At 36.2% G+C, this 23,273-nt stretch overlaps 1 protein-coding gene across 1 annotated transcript; it reads left to right on the plus strand.

Moving 5' to 3' along the window:
• The first annotated feature begins 116 nt into the window (after positions 1-116).
• actn3a (actinin alpha 3a) lies at positions 117-22,139 on the plus strand. Its single transcript, NM_131522.2, is given in 21 exon segments — positions 117-395; positions 12,016-12,130; positions 13,687-13,806; positions 13,923-14,009; positions 16,259-16,346; positions 16,611-16,689; positions 17,038-17,119; positions 17,210-17,295; positions 17,407-17,499; positions 17,610-17,840; positions 17,943-18,090; positions 18,190-18,340; positions 18,444-18,552; positions 18,695-18,835; positions 19,247-19,429; positions 19,520-19,654; positions 19,749-19,928; positions 20,056-20,202; positions 20,300-20,365; positions 21,365-21,523; positions 21,625-22,139. Coding segments are annotated over 21 exon segments (2,691 nt in total). The 5' UTR covers positions 117-263; the 3' UTR covers positions 21,784-22,139.
• The last annotated feature ends 1,134 nt before the right edge of the window (positions 22,140-23,273 follow it).

Raw genomic sequence — 23,273 nt, forward strand, 5'->3', positions numbered from 1 at the left:
AGTTTGTTAATCCCGCCCATCACCTTTTAAGAAATGAAGTTGTGACCAAATACTGCAGCGGTCAGTCGCTCAAATTGGGTGCCGTTACTTGTAGAGTTGGAGCAGCAGCTGTCCGCTCATCGGCCGGTGGGAGCTGTAACCGCAGGCAGGGTCTCTGTCTTCTCTCTCCAAACCCGCACGGGACTCTGTATGTTGAATTAAGAGGTCAATAATAAGGTTGTGTAGGTTGAGGGGAAACTAAGCACCCCAGGGAAGACGGCAACATGACAGCGGTTGAATCGCAAGTGCAGTACGGGTCTTACATGATGACCGCGACTGAGGAATACATGATCCAAGAGGACGACTGGGACCGAGACCTGTTCCTGGACCCGGCCTGGGAGAAGCAGCAAAGGAAGGTACAAACTTAACTTAAACGGTGAATTAAATTAATCATTAAATATACACAATTAAATCATACTTATTCCGTAATGCTATTTTATACTTAATTGTGTGTGAACGTGAAGAGTGAACGATTGAATGATCCCGTCATGAACCGCTCAGTAAGAAAGACCAATCAGCTGTCACCTCGTTGATTTAAACAACTCAACTGAAAAAATCGATAAGCAACAATTCATTTTAGCAAAATCCCATTAATATACATGAAAGTAGTAGTCAATATAGAAGTGCTGCAAACGTATACCTGTGGTATATGTTTAAAGATTTAAATGAGAAAAAATGCCATTGAGTTTTATGTAATTTTATTATCATCTATTTTATTTATGTATCTCCTTTAAGGTCAGTTACGTTAAAAATGTACAGCCTAATCTAACGATTGCTAAAAAATGATTTCTACAAATTGCATTATGATCTTTTGTAGCAAGTAATGTCAGATTACTAATCTAAGGTAATGTAGTTGGATTAGGCTATTTATAGAATACTTTTGCGCTAACTCTTTTATCCAACGTATTTTTCACTTAGGAGCAGAGGCGAATTTAACCAATACGCCAAATTAGCAGCGGCTTAGGGCCCCAGGAAATTTGAGGGCTCCTCAACAAATCCCTATAAGTATAAATTATACACATGAGATAGTTTTCTATCGTATTTTGTGTGGTGAAGGTCTTACAAATAAAATGATAACATACACAAATTTGTCAAGGAGTACTCCAGCAGTTAAGTCAGGTAAAGATTCAGTTTTAAAAACAATTCATTATTTTTAATTTATTTATTTTTGTTGTAAATTCATTTTATGAAAACAAATAATTTAAAATGTAGAGATTTTATCAAGATAAAACACAAAAAAGGAAATCCAGTGACTTAAGAAAAAATGCTAAATAAATATATAAATACACACACACAAAAAGTATAAAACTACAAATGGTTTGGTTTTAGGACTGTTGGGCCCCCTAATCACTAAATCCAGCCCTGCTTGGGAGCAATAAGTGCAACAGTTTCCAGGGGTCATTTTAGCTATTTTTAACTTCAGGTCTTCATTGCAAACTGATTTTCTTACCATATTATTTTAATGCATTGTTTTCAAAATATACTTTTAAATTTAAAAGAATTGACAGACAAAATATTTAGGACATAGGGCCTACCCCTTTAACTTGCACTTTAAGATTTATTTATTAGGTATTTGTTAAATTTTGTTCCTGACACTTATTTTTTATTTTTTTGTTGTAAAGACAATCTATGGACAAAAGCTTAACTAGGCGATTACGATACTATGCAGTAAAGGCATTTAACTTTTGATTTAAAGTTTTATTATTCAGAATTATAAATGATCTCCCAGATTTAGACACATGGATTGCAAATCAGTTAAACTGACAGTTGAGAGTTTTTTTCTTTCTGTTAATGATTAAAGCAAAACTGTTTTCAACACAAAATCTAAATTAAGCGCAGCATGATTCTGAACATTTTACAACATATTTCCATGTGATCAGTTACTCTGAACTACACATGCATGTTATAAGTATGATTGCTGTAGCTATGTTGCATTAGTCGAAACTTCACCAAAGTGACAGTAGCAGCTGAGCAGAAGAGGTGACAGTGAGTAAGAGAGGAGAGTCCGTGTTCAGAATGGCGGAGATGGTTAAGCAGGACTCAGAGATGCAAATAGATTTGACAACTAAAAATACGGCCCCCATCCTGTCCCCTTAACCTATTAATCCAAGTAGTTTGTTTATCGTCATCTGTTGATTGGAGTTAAATGACTGGTAGTACATGCTGAGAGGTGTTTATTAATAAGGATTTAGAATTTAGCACTGCAGATGATTTATTTCCCCTTGGGTGCCCAAACCAACCCTTTTTTCCTTTCTTGCAAAGTACACACATGCTGACAATTAACTTGATGCTTAACCTTTAAGAGAATGGAGGTGAAGCAATTTCATTAATTTTTTTTTATTCTGGTTGTTGCAGCTCTGTTCATATTTTGACATGTCTAAATATAGATTAACAATATGAAGCCATGCGCATGACAGATTCAATTGGCATATTCAGGAAAAAACTTTGTAAACTTTCATAAAATCCATGGGATGTTTCAATTCTATCTTTGCAGTGGAGTAAGGTTCTTGTTAAAATTTCCCTGATGCTATAGGAAACATGGTTCTTTTATTGTAAAACAGAAAAGACTTTTGGCTAACCAGAAGTGGTAAAAAAAAAAACGTTTGGAGTCTTTATTTTAATTTTAGTGCATGTGGAAAATGCAGAAGTCAACATTTGAAATGGATCAACCTGTAATCAAATGTCCTTAATTATTCCACAACAATTCTTGTCTTAGGGCATTTTTTTAAAAATGTTTTTGATCAACATCAAATATTGACAACTGTATTAATGTCAAAGCCCTGAATTGAGAATTTGTACTTTTTATTTTAGTAAGTTTACTAAATTGGGATTTATATTTTTCTTTTAATTTAATTAGAATAGCTTAATCTCAATCTAATGTAAATGTTTTGAGTCATTTGCCTTAAATGCTATTCATATTGTTTTGTATAATAAAACTTCATCAAACTACATTTTACCAGACAAAATGCAGTAGCGCCTTTAATGCTAAGGAAAAACAAGCATTTGTAAAGATTTGCTTTGCGGCAGTTTTGTTTTAGCATTTTTAAAAGGATATTTCAAACTAAATATCTAGGATTTTTAATATTCTTGTCAAAACATTTGTCATTCTAGTAACTGTGCTGTTAAAGCTGGGGTCTCAAAGCTAGAACAGCCAAATATCACGAAGAAATGTAAATATTTTCAATCAGTGGCAAGTGGCAAGTTTATATTAAACAATTTGCATGAAAACTCACAATTTTTAAAAGGCAGCAAGCCCCCAAATCCCTCCACTAAACCAAGCCATCATTGAGGGACGAGGTCATACAAATTCATAAAAATTAAAGTACTTGAGTGTTTTTTCATCATTCGGACCATACAGAACTATCATGCACCCCAGGCCTGAGTGCCAATTTCACCGTCTTCCATTCATTTAACCAATTTATCTTATTCCTTTTAGGCACAACCGTTTGCTCATAGCATCCTTGCATTGCTATTTTAGTCTCTTATCATTTGCTAGTACAATATAGGATATTACATTGAGACAGCATCTGTAAAGTACTGCATGACTGAAATGCTATGGAGTGTACCACTAAGTTTTGATACAGACAGGTGAACTATTTTTGTTTAATTTAGCATTTATAGCATGACAGGGATTCCTTTAATCCCTCAAAAGCTGCTTTCTGCCTTGCGTTTTTCCTCAAAGTCATTATCTTAATTAAAAATTAACCCAATTCTGAGGGAATGGTCTGTTTTTTTAATTTTACAGTTTTCCCTAAACAATTGTGGTGGGAAAACAACAAAACCTTGATTTACTAAATTTTCTGTGAGTCGAGCAAGTCAGAGAAAAAATCCAAATGTGTTTTAGGTAATAATTTACAATAAGGCTTCTTTTATAAATGCAGTATTTATATTACACTTTAAAATATAAAATGAACAAACCCAGCTCTAACAAATAAAAACTTACATTTTTTAATTTCAGTTAAAACTGTAACAAAAAAAAAATTAACCCAGTGGATGGGTTTGTTTATGCTGATGTATAACAAATGTATTGCTCATTATCAGTAAGTGTGCTATCAGCCTTAGTATCAGAGTCAGATTGTAAAATGATAACATTAGTTTTTAATAACAAGCAGTAATGGCTAGTGCAGAACCTGTGGGTTTCAGATAGGTGTGCACATTCTTCAGGCACACGTTAGGGGTGTGGAAGGGGGTGGAGGTGGGAAAACGAGGGGTCATGAGTACGATCAAATGGCAGTTGCTATTCCAGAAGAGGTGTCCTTGTAAGGGAGCTTCTATAAACTACCTAGTGGACGTTGGGGCTTAAGAAGCAGTAGTTTACTGTAAGAGCCCAGGTCAGCCAGGTAAACTTACTTCAGGCTGAATTTTGCTTTACAAATGCAAATGAGAACATTAAATGATGGAAAATGAGTGAAAATGAGTCACAGGTCAATTCCAACTCAAGCAACTGATTTTCTTTTTAACAGAATTAAAAATTAACAGTTCAATAGGATTTTACCATAGAACAGGAGTTTTTCTTAGTTTGAAGAACTATTAGAATTTCTGAACTGAATTTAATTTCTAAAGAACCATTGAATGCTATAAAGAACCTTTTAAGCAAATGATCTTAAAGGTATATGCAAAAGTAAAGGGCAAAAGTGAGCTTCTTCAGTGTGCCTTTTTTTTGACTGCATACCATTTTACTCATTTAAAAAGAAGTTGTGAAGTGTAACTAAAGCATTGCATGTAAATCAAATGCCATGGCATACCTATAGGTTCTAGCTTTACACGGCAGGCTATTAGATGTTCAGTATCAAGTTACTCAGAATTCTGTGTTCAGCCCTTCCACCTGAATCTGCAGTAGCTCACTATACACTTTCTCAACGCAACATTTATTTGCTGCAAAACCAAAAAAAAAAAAACAAATCCCCATCTTCAGTGGTGATAGTGCTTTGCAGCTAGGTAATAATTCCTTCTGAGAAAAGTGAAACAAAAGGGAAAAAAATGGCCTTCATTTTAAATTCAGCTATACTGTAGCTAAGACAACATTGTTTTTTCATACTACACTAAACCAATAGGTGGATAATATATCAAATTAGTTTTCCAAAATAAATGTAAACGTTATTGAATTTATAAAAATTAAAAGGGCTTCCAAAAATGACTAAGGTTTAGTGATCATCTAAAAATAAAACCAAATTCAAAATATTAACAAAACATAACACTGGCTTCCTTTGTGTTCTTCATCGTCATCTTCACCATCAAGAGCTTCTAATATCATGATAACTGATACTTCTTGCTAACGCTATCTGGGATATTTGACATATACTTATAGTAATAGCATATTTTTATATCATTCATATTTTCAATCTTATAATTTATAGGTGATTTTAACACTACTTTAGATAATACATCCATACACATGCAGTAAAAATATTCTTTTAAATTGCATTATGTGAACTTGATCTCCTCTGAGACAAATTTTGATTATGAAAGTTTAGCTATAAGTATTTTATTTGATTTTAGTACACTGTAAAGCCCAAAAAGTTAAGGTAACTCAAATTGTTTGGGGAAACTGATTGCAACAAACCATTTTGAGTTCAAAAACTAATCCTAATGAGTACTGTGAACTTAATCGATTTTAGTAAATAAAGCAATTTGAGCACAGTAAAACCTGATAAACTCAAACCAACTGAGTACTGTAGAACCCAATAAGTCAAGGCAACTCAAACCATTTGAGTTGAAAAAAACCTAATGTACATGAGTACTGCGAACTTACTCCATTTGAGTTAAACTAATCTATATGAGTACTTTGAACTTACTTCATTTATGTTAACGTAATGAGGTATTTTAATGAACTCATTACTTTCAACACTGAGTTCAAAACTCCTTTCAAATGAGTAGAATTAACTTACAGTAAATTTTGAGTTAACTACACTCCTTTCATTTGATAAAGTTGACTGTTGGGATTTGCAGTGTAGTTTAAGAGTATGTTGTTTATATAACAGCTCATTACTTTGTACTATAATTTACATGACCAACCATGACAATATATTTAAAATCAAACAAACAGTGCTCAGGGGTAGTTTAAATAATGTGTCAGTGCTCTTTGGGTTGGGGATTCATCAGAATAAACAGCAAAAGCCAGTCCAAGGCTCTTGAGCACCTTTTCTTGAGTAACTAATATATTGTAACAAACTACTAAAAAGATCAGTAAAAGTAACTTTGTTAATGTTTTCAGCAATAAAATGATCAGGGTAGAGATTAGGCTTCTGTAATGCTATAAATAAATGAAAAAATAACATATATATATATATATATATATATATATATATATATATATATATATATATATATATATATATATAAACTGAATTATTTCCACAGTCCTCTGAAATATATTGACTATAGATGCAACAGATTTATTTATTTAAAGTAGGGATCACCAATCTCGGTCCTGGAGGGCCAGTGTCCCTGCAAGGTTTAGCTCCAACTTACCTCAACACACCTGCCTGGATGTTTCAAGTATACCTAATAAGTAAGACCTTGATTAGCTTGTTCAGGTGTGTTTGATTAGCGTTGGAGCTAAAATCTACTGGACACCGGCCCTCCAGCAACCAGTTTGGTGACCACTGATTTAAACTTTCACACGTACAATTTACATTTTTAAAAAGTATTTAATTTAGTGGTGTCATCAAGAATTTATGTTATGAGGAAAAACTCTGCAGCTTTAATCATCTTTCCTGCTACTGTAAACGTTTGTCCCAGAGGAATGTACTTGTGTGTTTACTATCATACAATACAATACAATACAATACCTATGAAGCACATTTAAAAACGACCAAAGTTGACCATATGAGTACTAAAGACTGAGAAGAAATAAAATATGAAAGCAAACATTTAATAAGTAAAAGCAAATAAAACAGTAATGCAGGAGTATTAAAGGTGAGAGGAAATTTTTTTAAAATGCACTTAAAATGGAAAGTCTATAAGTGAGTTGGTACATTGTTTTAGAGTTTAGGACCAGCACATGCTCGATCACCTTGTTTGTTTTAAAGCATGTTCTAGACACTGTGAGTAAATTGAGATTACAAGAAGATATTGTGTTGGACACTATAACCTAGCAACGGTTTGATCAATTTAAAAGATACAATAAAACAAAAGATTCATAGGATTTAATTTTTTTTTTAAAGGTAACTGATTGTGAACAATTTATATGTGCAGTTGAGTTTTAACAAACAAAATAAATTTAGTAAAGTTCAACTTAATTTGTTTCAATTCAGCTTATATATTGTTGGCACAAACCTTTTTTTTTCAGTGTAGTTTACCCAAACAAATATTTACTCAGCATTTACTGACCCTTAAATTTGACCCTTTGAGTCTGTGTTTTGATGAACACAAAATAAATATTTCGATGAATGTTGGAAACTGCAACCATTGAAGAAAAACAAATACTCAGTGGTAACAGGTTTACATCATTCTTCAAAATATCTTTTTCAAAATACCCAAACAGGTTTGTGACAAGTGTAGGGTGAGAAATTTATGACATGTTTGAGTTTTTTTGGTGAATTCACTGCTGGGTTCCACATGATTTTGTCATATTGTCTCAACACAAATCGATTAAGTTAACTTCATTGTTTTTACAAATTTAAGTGGACTGAACAAAAAACATTTTAAATCCCCCCCCCCCCAAAAAAAATCAAGAATTGTGTTAATTCAGCTCATTTTAAACAAGTAGTTTGAACAACATGCACTCAGATCAACACATGCACTACAGTGCTCACGGTGACCTAAGTTCGATTCCTGCCTCGAAGTCCTATGCTGATCCTTCCTGTCTCTCTGCTCTCCATGTTTTCCTGTCAATACACTCTGCCACCTATCCATTAAAGGTGGAAACCCCGAAAAAATAATACAAAAAACATATTTTTCTATGCTTATGTACATATAAGTAGGCCTTTAGATGGATACATTTGCTCACAAGCCATTAATTTAAAGGTATAAAATTATCCAATATAAAATCAATAGTACATATTCAAAAAATGTACATTTTGTATTAATACACAGACAATAAATGTTAAATCTGTATATCAATTCTACTTTGTGACCATTTAATTAAAAAAATTATATGTAGAAATTATTAAAAAAAATTATATAATAGATAAATAAGAATCTTACAAATGCACTTTCACTAAATGCATCAAATAAATGCACTAAATACACTGACATTTGCTTTTTGTTCCAACTACTTATTTATAATGGGCTGAAACAACACAATTTTTGATTTTTTTTTTTTTATGGGGACAACTTCATTATTCATGTTTAATCCACTTAAATTTCTTTTATAAGTTAACTTAAATCCTTCATACTGTCCAAACACAAATTGATTGTGTGAAACCCAGCATTTTTTACAGTGTAATACAGTAACAATCATTTCAAACAGTGTCCTGTCTCGCGTAGGACTGGAGTCAACAGATTCATTAATGTAGAGCTTTTGCACAGATGCGTGTATGACAGGAATGGCTGAAGTGATGATGTAACACGAGTGCCATTGGATCCAAGGCTAAAATGATGCCTCAGAAATGGAGAAGCGTCTCTGCTGTAGTCATTACTGTACAGTATCTCCCGTCAGAGCCTCAGACTGATTCAGATTCACAGAATATTTTGAGCAGTTTTGTGATTCTAGTCTGTTTTTTTTTTTATTCAGATCAATTATGTCGTCATATTGTAATTTCAGTTGATATACTTTAAATTTCATGTTATATTATGTCACTTGCCGTAATGATTTATGAAAATGAAGCAGTTTTCATTTGAAGCAGGGGTTTTAAAGCTATTATTTTATTTTGCATTTGAAAAATATTAGCTCAAAGTGAGTATGCATATTTAAAAAAACGTTACATTGACTTAAAGAGTAAATAAATGTAACACTTTTGATAATTTTTTACAATTAAAAAACATTTGTGACTTGTAATTTGTATGAATTTGCACAATTAGCTCACATATCAGTAACAATAATCTCTAGGGGTGCAACTTTACACTTACATTCGAGACTGTACAAATTCATTTGTCAAAATTAATTCTCAGAGGCCAGATTGAATAAATAATTACTAAAGAGATAACCATACAATAACCATTACCAACATGCCAAGTTATTTCTGCACAACTGACATGTTGCTTGACTAAATATTTATACCCCCCTTCTACAATGTGGTGAGTTCAAGGACATCCAAGAAAAATGTTTCATATTCCTGGTGCACATACTTGGGCGGCTTGGGCACATACTTTTGACATCCATTTTACATCATTCAGTCTAATTTAAATACAAATAATGTAGTTTATATCAGCGTTTATAGCTTTTGATCATAATTAGGAAGGTACTATATTAAATAAATGAACAAGCTGTAGTGTTTTGTGTGTCTGTTCCAGGAATGCTGTGCTTTCAGCTGTCTGCTGGTGTCTCATGGCTCCCCAATATAGCTTCCTTCACTCCCCCTTTCTGCCTCTCCTCCTGCTTGCATGGGTCGCAGGCTAATTTAGGTGATCTTTGGCAGGGGAGGGGGGTGATTTGAAGGGTGGCCACCTGCTGCAAAAGAGTCTCCGCTTCCAGCCTTACATCAAATTACGTTGGGCCTTGGCATTTTTCGGTCACCTCACTCGCTCTCTGTCCCCCTCTCTCTTACTCTGGGGCTCTCAGTGAGGCATGAAGACTCGACACTGCTTTTAGGTCCAACTCTATGGATTGTGCAGAGTTAGAAATGGACCTTTGCTCAAGACAAAAATGCCACCTCAGATATTTTAAATATGGGGACAAATGCTCTCACAATAAATCTTTTTGTGTGCAGCGTATGTATTTTATTTTTTTGCAGCCCTTATTTATTGCCGTATTTAATCTTAGAAATATAGGATCTTAACTTGTTTACAGTATTTGACACTGGCAATGAACACTTCTTTAAATTATTATTCTACAGCTATGTGTGCATTATTGTTTCATTTTAACACAACTTTTCAAATGAAAATGATCCATTTCAGAAACAATCTCTTTCTACCCTATCCAACCAAAAAAAAAAAAAAAAAGCAAGTTTGTGGTCTAAAGCTAAAACTTATGTTCTAATTATCTAAAGAAGAAATTTAAATATGAAAGAAAAGTAACTTATACAAATTAATTTGAATGAAAATGTTTGATTTTAAAAAGGAGGCATGTCCCCAAATGCCACCCCCAACGGGCAAATCATACGAATATGTACCAATAAGCTCATACAAACTATGTATTAACTAGTAAATCAAACAGTTATGAATTTCTGTGAGATTGTGTTGAATTTTACAGTGATGCTGAAATATGAAACATTTAGAGAACATTACTTAAACTATATATTTTTGTGTGTGAAAGATGCTTTTCTAATCTAAAGAACCTTTTCCACTCTAAAAAAACTTTTGTGCAATTAAATGTTTCCATGGATGTTAAAAGTCACATGGCAGTGGTGGCCAAAAACACAAATCAGACACTTGACGTCCTCCTTTGCAATACACAAAAGTACTTTGTTATTAATTTGCTTAAGTAATAAAAGTAAAAATATTTACTGATTAATAATATTTTGCAAGAATCTGTAATTACCAAAACTTGTCATATTCCGATAACCATACTGATAATAAACGTGAAAACCATTTGTAAAATTAGTGATTCAGTTACTGAAGACTCACTCTGAACAGATCATTTGAATCAGTGAGTTAACTCACAAACTGACGTCTGTCAAATTCACAGATTCATTGTGCAGTGCAATTTGTGACCTGATATATTAGATTAGCATAAAATTAAGCTGTTAAGTGTAAAAATTCTAAGGCTTTTTATCAACTGAAATGAGATTTATTGCCAATTGCTCTAATCATAGCTTGCCTCGCAGCATGTAGGTAGCTGTAGTATAATAAAATGCAGAGTTTAACTGCACAATGGCTGCTAGAAATGACAACAAAGTCAGAAAAGCAGTTCCATGTCCATGTTATTATTTCGATGTGATGATTAAGAAGATCCAATCAGGGAATGAATGTGCATGGGGAACCATCTAAGTAGGCACTTTGAGGTCAAAACAACATAATGTGAATCAATTTGATGTCAATTGACTACCTTGAAGTCAAAACAACATCAAACTGACATCTAAAATTCACTCCATCCCATTTTGCACTATTTTTTTTTTTTGCACATAAGCCAATTGCACTAGGCACTTTTTGCATAATAAGCACAAAAAAACAAAAAAAAAAAAATTGATTTGAATTGAATTGAATTAAAATTAGCACCAAAAACGCATCAAATAAAGATTACTTGACTGTTGACTGTTATCAATTTCATGTCAATGTTAGAGGTCAACTTAAGATCGTTTTGAGATCAAGGTCATTAACATGCATACAAATTCCATTGTAAATTTGTAATTTTCATAAAGTTAAACTTTTCCTATGTTTTAGTACTTGTTGTGTTGCTATTTTAGTGGCCAAAAGTGCATCAATATATGGATGTCAAACATTTCCAAAAGTCATTCCAGGCATAACCACAGCCAAAACTGTGCATTTTAAGAAATGTATTGTGACCAATGTGAACAACCTTTAGAATACACTACACTACTTCTCAGACATTGGACAACTCGACAATGGCACTGAAATGCCATTCTTTCTTTCACATCATTTGATATCACCTCTAAATTTTTGGAGTTTAAATTGTATTAGATTGTTAGATTTTCTCCAGCAGTTCGTTTGATGCAAGCATGTGATGGCAAAGAAAAACAGTAAATAAAACTCTGCTGTCCATTGAATACTACTATTCAGTTTTAAATATATTTGGTTGGAACCTCCAGTTAATTCAAACTTTAATAAATCTTACTGCATTTTAAAGTTTCCATAGATGTTAAACCACCAATTCTAAAAAAAAAAAAAAAATGTTAATGTTAAAGAACAATTTGGCTGAATTTGACAAAATTGTGTGATCTGATGTCTTATGACTTTGTTACGTACTTTCCTCAGACCTTCACTGCTTGGTGCAACTCTCACCTGCGTAAGGCAGGGACACAGATTGAAAATATTGAGGAGGACTTCAGGAATGGACTCAAGCTCATGCTGCTGCTGGAGGTTATCTCAGGTAAGCGTCTCAATTGATCGATGTAGTTTGTGTCCCATATCAGTGATTTGGTTATGTGCTAGATTGGCTAATATTAGGTCTGCAGTTGTGAAATGATCATATGTAGAATTCCGAAACCCTTGTTATTAGTGACACTAGTGGCCATTAATTGTGCCTTAGCCTTGATCGTACACACATAACATGCCATAAAACAAATGTGATTCAATGCCCTTAAAGGCTCACAGTTTCTTTATTGTTCTATAATTACATATAAAAAAGTTGGGAATACTTTGGCAGCAGCATAACCAATGTTCAGACTGTTCACACTGCTGAGAGCGACATTCAGATGAATATATAAATATTGTAACACTTTCCTCTCCATATTAAAACTAACACAAGAAAATGACCACAGTGGGAAAGCTGCAGATTAGAAAACATCTGATAATACTGATAATTTCAAGTTTGCAATTTTGCAAACTTGCAATAAATCTACAATTTCCAGTCATAATGTCGACAGGCAAGGTAATTACTATTAAAGAGAATTGAATATAAAGTATATTTGAGACTATAAACCAATGGTCTCAAACTCAATTCCTGAAGGGCTGTAGCTCTGCAGAGTTTAGCTCCAACCACCTCCAACTTACAACTGCTTTATGGGCATCACACACCAGATGCGCCGCTCAGTGCCATGACGCGGTGCGCACATGACAGTTGAAAGTATCGCACACCAGATGCGCACATTCACATGCTATTTAAAATGAAACTAATCAGATGGCGCTCTGTGGCGTGGCAGAAATATGAACAGTGTCCTGAGTCGTGGCTGGGTGCAGCGGACAGCCGCCGACTTGCAGCGCCGGTGTGTGTATCCTGATAGAAACCTATGTTTAGAATTCTAAAATTCATGGCGTTGCGTCGCCGAGCGGCGCTTCTGGTGTGCGACCTGCTTAAGAGTGTCTGTTACTTTTGAACAACTTGATTAGTTGGATCAGCTGTGGTTGATTAAGATTGGAGCAAAACTGTGCAGAGCTGCGGCCTTCCAGGAGTCAAGTTTGAGACCTTTTCTATAAACTATATAAATCTGGCTATACATTTGAATGACTCATTGACTTTAAATTCTGGAATAGCTCTTTTGGTCTTGTCCTGGACATTGTATAAGCACCTGTTTCATGCGTTGAGAATGAGAGTCTATTGAGAGAGCATGCTCACTATTGGTCATGGGTTTATTTTCTGCATGCCCATAATTCTACCCTTTGTTTGATGCATAGAGCTTCCATCTTCTGAAATGCAGCTAACGTAAAGTTAGCAGGGAGTTATTATGATGTGCTTCCCCTTTTAGTAAACTTTTAGAATTACTACACATATAAAGTCTGTCTATTTGACGACTAGTCTAGTTTTGGGCTATTCTTAGATTTCTATTAGATTTTCACGGACAGCCAAAGTTTAGCCTTGTTTTATCCAAGCTGTCTACGTTTAGATGTCTCTTAGACATTTATTAAACACAAAATTGTTTGCTGGGGTATTTCTATACATGTCTTTTCAAAATAGCTATTTTATTGTCTGTGTGCGTGTGATATCAGGTGAGAGACTCCCTAAACCAGACAAAGGCAAAATGCGTTTTCACAAGATCGCCAATGTGAACAAGGCCCTAGACTTCATTAGCAGCAAGGGAGTCAAGCTGGTGTCCATCGGTGCTGAGGGTGAGACAATCTCTTTCTGCTTCGATTTCTCTTATGTTCTTTGTTCTGTTTTTTATTTCCATAACTGTGTGATTCTTTCAAATGAAACTGATTTGTTTTAATGCACTCACTTGCAGAGATTGTGGATGGGAATCTGAAAATGACCCTAGGTATGATCTGGACCATCATCCTGCGCTTTGCAATCCAGGACATTTCAGTGGAAGGTGAGAGACTCCAAATATCTGACACATTATCACCTCTGCTGACTATTTAAAGATTCACCCGCTATTTGTTTATGTCACACTAGTTGGTGTAAAAGCTTGCTTGAACTTTTATTGACATCTAGTGGTGTTGGTGAAACATCATGCAAAGCAAGTTTTCAGTGTCATTGTAGATGCTGTTAGAATCTGGCTTGTATAAGGAACCTTACCCTTACATAATAACCTTTACTCCAAGCCATCCATTAACATGATAGTATGTCAAATATTCCAAAAGTGGTTTTCCATTTTGGTCTTTTCGACCCACCACTTCTGACATTTAGCATTTATACCTCAACCCAACCAATTCAAATCATCAACCCTTTAGCCGAGAGCATCATGTACTGAGCTGAATGTGTCAGGTACTGTAGGAGAGACTAAATAAAAATGTGTCTCATGGGCCTGGAATGGAAAACATGGTGTTACAGTATTTTGTATTCTTTTAGGCAAACTGATGTCAAAACTGTTGCACTGCTTCCATGAATGGGATGAGAGTAAGGTTTTGAAAGTGCACTGGTATCGGGGTTCAGATGAGAGTACGGTTTTGAAAGTGCACTGGTATCGGGGTTCAGATGAGAGTAAGGTTATGAAAGTGCACTGGTATCGGGGTTCAGATGAGAGTAAGGTTATGAAAGTGCACTGGTATCGGGGTTCAGATGAGAGTACGGTTTTGAAAGTGCACTGGTATCGGGGTTCAGATGAGAGTACGGTTTTGAAAGTGCACTGGTATCAGGGTTCAGATGAGAGTAAAGTTTTGAAAGTGCACTGGTGTCAGGGTTCAGATAAGAGTACGGTTTTGGAAGGTGAGTGTACTGGAGGTCAACTAGTAGGAACTGTGTCAGTAAATTTGACTCTCCAGGCTTGAAGAGGCACACTAGCATCTGATGCTAGAGGTTGCAGTCTTTAGCATCCTTGTTAGTGTTTCCTGCTCTCAAGCTAAAAGCATTGGTTAAAGTTTAGCTTGAAGTGGAGCAAGTAGGACTGAAGGGGTTACACTGGTGTAATGGCACAGATGGGTTGCAGATGAGTGCGGTTTAGGGGTGAGTGTAAAGGATGCTGCAGTCTTGGAAAAATTTGCCCCAACCTTATTCAAACACACCCAAACAAGCTATTCAGGGTCTAAAACAGTGTCCAAAATTGCTTACTACTTGAGTAGGTACTACTCATTGAATTTGAATTTATTTCAGAACCATTAAAAAAGTGTGTTCTATATAGCATAAATGTGCTTAGTATGAATGGTATTCAGATGTACTACATAAGCCATTTGTCATCACAGATGCATTGATTCACCCCTATTCGAATTCTCTCACATGGCATCATGGGATAAAAATGTGTCCGCTGAATGCATACTACAGAATCTTGCTGGAAGTAGTGGTTATCTGGGTACTTCTCATCTACTTTATTTCATATACTGTGAGTTCTGAGGCTGCTACATTCTGTTTTTCACATGCAACATAGTATAGAAGTACGTAATTTCGGATGCAGTTTTAGTATTATTAGAAAACTACAGGCAGATGAGTTTCATCAAGGTCAGATCTAAGCTCTGCAGCTCTTTAAGACCGTACTAGCATAAGCTAAGATGGTAAACCACAGTCCAATAAATTATAGAGGCACACCAGCAACTGATGGAAAAAGTCTTTGTCTTTCTTGCCAGTATGTTGATCTCTCATGCCAAAAAATGCTAGTTTGGACCCCATTTGGGGCAGGGCAGGTAGAACTATTTGCGTTATATAGACAAATGACCAGAGGAGTAGAAATAGGCAGGCATTTTTCTCCACAATATTTCTTCAAGCAGGATCCCTTGGGTTCAAATCAGCAACTCAGTTTCAAAGTTAATCTTTTGTATTTTTGCAAACCTGTTGAACCCAACAGGGGAATTTAGAAGATCCCACAACATTCTTGGACACCTATTTCACAAAATTGTTGTTCAAAGGGGAAGGTTTATGCAGTTGATGAATGAGTGTCAGTGAACGTCCTATAAGTGACTGGAAATCATTAGTATACAATTGTGCAGACAAAGGATAAGAGGTGATAGTGAATTTGATGAACCATTTCTTCTTTATTAATAAGTAAAATATTTAGACTTTTCTTATACATCCATGAAAGATTGATAAAGTCAGATGATAGTGCCTATAAACAAATCGTTGAAGGGTAATCTCCAGAGTTAATTTTTTTGTGCAGCTAGTGAAAATATTCAACTGACCTGTTTCTCACAGAGACCTCTGCTAAGGAGGGCTTGCTGCTGTGGTGTCAGAGGAAGACTGCCCCCTACAGGAACGTCAACGTGCAGAACTTCCACATCAGGTGAATTCTTTATTACTCCAACTGGCCATTAGAGAGAACAGCATGTTGGCTTAATTTCTCAATATCTTACTGTTTAATCATTTACAGCTTTTAGTGTGATTTTTAGTTAAAGCGCATCTCTGCATTACCACATCATGCTTTATATGGTTCTAATCTCTCATGTAGAGCCTCTGCACAGCATTCATTGTTTTGTTAATCATTTCCACAATTCTTTTCTTGTTCTTTCTCCCTGTGTTCTTCCTTTGTTTGTGGTCTGTGTCTTAGTTGGAAGGATGGCCTGGCACTTTGTGCCCTCATCCACAGACACAGACCTGACCTCATCGACTACTCCAAACTGCGCAAGGTGCCATCACCCCCTTTCAGTTACTCTCATCATGAAACGTTCCCTTCTTGTTTTGTTGAAAACCCCATTTTTCACACCCATTATAACTGTCATCCTAGACCTGTTGGTAACTAACTTTGTCTCTTTGGCTGTGAATGTACTTTATTGCTTCTATTTACAAATAACTTTCTTTTTCTAATTGTCTTGTTTTGTTTGTCTGTTTTATTCGTATGATGCAAGAATCAATTGAAGTTTCAGGTTTTATTACTTATAAAGTAGAGCCATAATTTGTGCCTGTTTAATGATGCAACTAATGTTCTGTAATGCGGTAAATATAATGTATAATAACCTCTATGTTTGTTCTTGCAGGATGACCCAATTGGCAATCTCAACACTGCTTTTGATATTGCAGAGAAATTCCTTGACATCCCGAAAATGCTTGATGCAGATGGTATGGGCCTGTTGAATCCATCCTGATTTCAAGTTTCAAAGTGTACAAAAAACAGCTTAATGAATTGTTGAATGTTTATCTCCATATCAGACATTGTGAACACTCCAAAACCTGATGAGAAGGCCATCATGACCTATGTGTCATGTTTCTACCATGCTTTTGCTGGTGCAGAGCAGGTAGGTCGGTTCATCTGGAGATAAACATCTATATAAGAAGGAGAGTCGCTCCTTTTAGAATGTAATTGCCCACCTTGTTTCCCCTTTGTAATCAGTCACACTGTCCTCCAGGCTGAGACAGCAGCTAACAGGATCTGCAAAGTCCTGGCAGTGAACCAGGAAAATGAGAAGCTGATGGAAGAATACGAGAAACTGGCCAGCGAGGTGAGAATTCTCAAATTCTGTACTGAATGGCTATGCTAGTCTTAGTTCTCTCAGTGTTTCTTTATCATTGCATTTTAACTTTCACGCCCACCAAAACTCTTTCTCCTCAGCTTCTGGAGTGGATTCAAAGGACCATTCCCTGGTTAGAGAACCGTGTGGCTGAGCAGACCATGCATGCCATGCAGCAGAAGCTAGAGGATTTTAGGGATTATCGTCGTGTGCATAAGCCACCCAAGGTTCAAGAGAAGTGTCAGCTGGAGATCAACTTCAACACCCTACAGACCAAGCTAAGGCTCAGCAACAGGCCTGCCTTCATGCCTTCCGAGGGCAAAATGGTTTCAGTATGTGCTGCTTACTTTCTCTTAAAATGCATATGAGGTAAATGACTCTGGTTTTCAAGTATCCCACACCTGAAAGCATCAACCTGGCCTCCCCTTTTGCAGGATATCGCCAATGCTTGGAAGGGTCTGGAGCAGGTTGAAAAGGGCTATGAGGAGTGGCTGCTTACAGAAATTCGTCGTCTAGAGAGACTGGACCACCTGGCTGAGAAGTTTAGGCAGAAGTCAACCCTACACCAATCGTGGACCACTGGTATTGTATTCTTGATTTTTCAGTTGCTTTTGTCACTTGAACTCCACTATGAAGGCTGACAAAGGTATTCTCACTGTGTTTTTGTCATGCTTAACACAGGAAAGGAGGAGCTTCTGTCTCTAAAGGACTACGAAACAGCCTCTCTGATGGAGATTCGTGCTTTGATGAGGAAACACGAGGCCTTTGAGAGTGACTTGGCTGCTCACCAGGACAGAGTAGAGCAGATCGCTGCCATTGCACAGGAGCTCAAGTAAGATTTACTTTAGCTCTTCTAAAATCATGAAAGCACTTTCTCGCAGAGCTTACAGTAATGGTTATGGTAATAATCATGACAAAGATGCACTGTTCTTTAGTGAATTGGACTTTTATGATGCTGCCACCATCAACGCCCAATGCCAGGGCATCTGTGACCAGTGGGACAATCTGGGCACCCTGACTCAGAAAAGAAGAGAATCACTGGAAGTATGTGTTTATATGATCAATCTCTTGGATATTACATTACTACTGTCCAACACAGTTGCCTGAGTTTAGTCTTAAATTGGCAATTTAAATATGTATAAAATATGGTTTTTACAGTGGAGTCTTGCTGTAATCTTTGTTATAGCGTGTGGAGAAACTTTGGGAGACAATTGACCAGTTGTATTTGGAGTTTGCCAAGAGGGCAGCACCCTTCAACAACTGGATGGATGGAGCTATGGAAGATCTGCAGGACATGTTCATTGTGCACAGTATTGAGGAGATTCAGGTAATAACAGGGACCAAATCCGTATCCTCTTTAATGACATTTTATACCGTCTATAACTCTGAGTATTAATGGTTAATGTGATTTCCGCCAAATAGGACATGTTCCTGAATCAGCATCTATCTTGATCCTGGAACAACAATCCAATCAACCAATCACATATAAGGGACTAGTTTACAGTTTATGCTACTTTTAGGCTTACAGTTACAGTTGCAACTATTAAAACCCTTTGATTTTATCAATAATTTACAGTTATGGTTAGGTTTAAGGGTAGGGATTAGGTATAGATTACAATATCGATGTTACATTTGAACATAAATTTTAATCCAGGGTCAGATCCTACTTGGCTAAATCACACCCACAAAGTAATAACTGTCTTAATATTTTGTTCTTTGCTTCTATTTTCAATCTCAGAGTTTGATCACGGCACATGACCAATTCAAGGCAACCCTACCAGAAGCGGATAAGGAGCGCATGGCCATCATGGGCATTCATAGTGAAGTCCTGAAGATAGCTCAGACTTATGGGATCAAGATAGTGAGTGAGAATCCCTACACCGTGCTCTCTCATCAGAATATCGTCAATAAATGGGAAGCTGTGAGTACTTTACTATCTTTATCTTAGCATTTAGCAAAAATAGCATTTTAGCTTTTTTGATGAAAAATTTTGCTCCCTTCAAAACAACAGGTGAAGCAACTGGTCCCAATGCGTGACCAGATGTTGCAGGAGGAAGTGGCCAGACAGCAGTCTAATGAGAGGCTGAGGCGCCAATTTGCTGCTCAGGCCAATATCATTGGACCTTGGATCCAAACCAAGATGGAGGTGCTTCACCACACTACAATCATACACACTATACTCATAAATAGTGTGGAAAAATGGGAAACTGACCTGAAATATCCTTACTTGCTGTTAACAGGAGATCAGCCATGTGTCTATTGACATTGCCGGTTCCCTTGAAGAACAGATGAGCAATCTGAAAACATATGAACAGAATATCATTAATTACAAATCTAACATTGACAAACTGGAGGGCGACCACCAGCTTAGCCAGGAGGGACTTATCTTTGACAACAAGCACACCAACTACACTATGGAGGTACAGTCTGTTTTCTTTATGAAATTTGTCACTTTATGTTTTAGGTGGGATTAGGTAAGGTGTCTCACACAATTAGATGTTTTTCACCATTTATATAAGGCATATTTTCAATTTTTGTCTATTTTAGCATGTCCGTGTGGGATGGGAGCAGCTCCTCACCACCATCGCTCGCACAATCAATGAGGTTGAGAACCAGATCCTGACTCGTGATGCCAAGGGCATCAGTCAGGAGCAGCTGAATGAGTTCAGAGCCTCATTCAATCACTTTGACCGGGTTTGCAACAGTTTTTGGTTCCTTCTCTGAAATAGCCACCTTTATGAAACTGTCCCAAGAATAACTTTCTTTTTTTTTTTTTTTTTTGCATTTGCAGAAGAGAAATGGCATGATGGATCCCGATGACTTCCGTGCTTGCCTGATTTCTATGGGTTATGATTTGGTGAGGGCATCTAGTCACCAATGCTGTGTAGTAACTAATTATCTGTACATATTTACATAATCAGATTCCAAATATTAAGTTCTTGTAATTAGTGTAAACTCTTTTTTTTTTATATAATTGTTATCAGAGTACAATTTCCTTTTTATAGATTAAATATTGATATATTTATAATTAAATAATGAATAAATATATTTATAAATATTTATTCAATTGCAGTGTTTTACAATTAATTGATTCATTTTTAAGATTCACATTTTTCAGAAAAAAAACTGTTGCTAATAAACATTGAGATTCTTTGGTAAATTATGACATTAACACTTCTTTTTTTTCCTAAATGAAAAATTGCTGTGAATTTCATGTTTTTAATATTGATTTTATAATGATGGCATTTTCTAATCTTACTTCATTTTAAGTGAAATCTTTTAAACTCAAAAGATGTGATCTTTAGACATTGTTTCTATCAGCATATAATTTTAGTGTATTATGAATTATTAGCAATCCATAAATTGCTCTTTAATAAGCAGGAGAGGGGTCTGGATGCAGACCTGGTGCAGTACAATCTGGGCTGCATCCAATGCTTTTTAATGAGATCACCTAACCCCACCACTAACCCTACCCCTCACCGTGACGTCACTAGCTCCATTTGAGTGCATTGTGTCTGACATTGCATCGCTGAGTGATGCAATCTCAGCTTGCATCATAAAGGCTGCATCCAGATACTGTTGAAGCAGAGTTGCAACTCTTGTGATAAAGAACGGAAAATACCTTTCTAATTGATCAAAATCCAGTCCAGTCCTGCTTTAAAACAAGTGAGATCAAATAAGGGTTGGCACAAAAGTAATCCAAAAGTAGTCATATTGTTACCATATATGTTATCTAAGACATGTTATGGACCACAAATTTCTCCTATAGTTTGTAACCAGTAACTGCATTTTTTTGTTTACAGTAACCCAGAACAACCATGAAACTAAATCAACATTTTTTGAATACTTTTTTCAGGGTGAAGTAGAATTTGCACGCATTATGACTCTGGTGGACCCCAACAACACAGGAGTTGTCACCTTCCAAGCCTTCATTGACTTCATGACCAGAGAGACAGCCGAGACAGACACCGCTGAACAGGTCATGGCCTCCTTCAAGATTCTGGCTTCTGACAAGGTAATTCTGATAACTAAAAAACAACAAAATAAACTTCAGGAGAATAGGACAGATATATGACTCTGGTTATCTTTGCACTGATGATCTACTTCATTTTGCAGGCGTACATTACAGTGGAGGAGCTGAGAAGGGAACTGCCACCAGAACAAGCCGAATACTGTATCAGCCGCATGACCAAGTACATGGGCGGTGATGCTCCTCCAGGCGCGCTTGATTATATCTCCTTCTCAAGTGCTCTGTATGGAGAAAGTGACTTGTAGAGCCCTTCTTGTTACCCAACATCCCCTACACCTTTTCCCTAAATTTATGAAACCTTAAAAACATCTAACTCCAAGAACAATGTCAAGATGTAAAGAACGACTTTACTGCAACGATCTGACACCAGTTTATATTCAGTGAATTACTTTGATGATTGACACCTATCAATTGCTGTCTGATCTGTTAGAGGGTAATCTTTTGTTGTGTAAAGTGCTCTCACAAGCCGATAGGAGATTGAAGAGAGTGAAAACCTAGCAGTATCATTTGTCAAAGTGGCACTGTTAATAGGAGACATCTGCACTCCTTTCATGCAAATGGCTTAACTATTGGAGGAAGAAAAATAAATGATCTTAAAGAATATAACCTTTTGTGTATTTTGTTGTTTAAACATGTATAATATATCAATATTAGGTGCTTAGTGTGTTTCAGTAGTCTGGAGACCTAAAGTAACAGGGTTCCCACACTTTCACCAACAGCAGATTCAAGGACTTTTTAAAGCACCTTCATTTTAAATCAAGCAACTTTGCAATTTATAGCCTTGCGTATGTACTTCATTCATAAGTCATAGCTCAACACATGTGCTTAACATTTCAACTAAACTTAAAATTTCCATTAGAAATGTAAAAGTAATATTCAAAAATGTAAATCAAATGATGTAGCCACAGCCATATCACCCTGCAGCACAAGACGGGTTACTCACTGAAGCTAATTTAATTCAATTCACCTTTATTTGTATAGCGCTTTTACAATGAAGATTGTATTAAAGCAGCTTCACATATAAGATTATAGTAAATTGAAACTGTAGTTCAGTTTTCAGAGTTTAGGTTCAGTTCAGTTTAGCTCAGTTCAGTGTGGTTTAATAATCACTACTGAGAGTCCAAACACTGAAGAGCAAATCCATCGATGCGTAGCTCTACAGATCCCGATTCATGCAAACCAGTGGCAACAGCGGCGAGAAAAAAAAACTTCAATTGGCAAAAGTGAAGAATTAAAAAACATAAACAGAAACGAGGCTCAGTTGGGCATGACCATTTCTCCTATGGCCGAACGTCTTGTGCAGAGCTGCGGTCTAGGCGCAGGAGGCTGGACCTCAGCAAAGACTCGTCTGTCCCTGGAGCATCACAGAAATCAGTCTCAGGGTCTCCACTCCACTCCATCATGACCACTACAGCAGCTGCTCAGGATACGGCCTGGTCCAGGATATGGAAACCTAGGGATCATCTCGTCGCTGGTCTTGGATTGAATCTGTGGCTCTGCATAGTCTGAAGGCCTCGGGATGAGTATCCCCAGGTGGAAATAGAGAATAAAGAGACTAATAGCATAGCTGCTGTTCATAGTGTTTATAAACAAGATGCAGAAACCTGCATGGAGCACATTCATGCATTATACCACTAAGTGATGCACTGAGTGTATGCTTTACTAAAAAGATAGATCTTTAATCTAGTTTTGAACTGCGAGAGCGTGTCTGAGCCTCAGACTTTACCAGGAAGGC

This window comes from Danio rerio, chromosome 21 (assembly GCF_052040795.2).
Source record: "Danio rerio strain M-AB ecotype USA chromosome 21, GRCz13ab, whole genome shotgun sequence".
Classification (NCBI taxonomy): domain Eukaryota; kingdom Metazoa; phylum Chordata; class Actinopteri; order Cypriniformes; family Danionidae; genus Danio; species Danio rerio.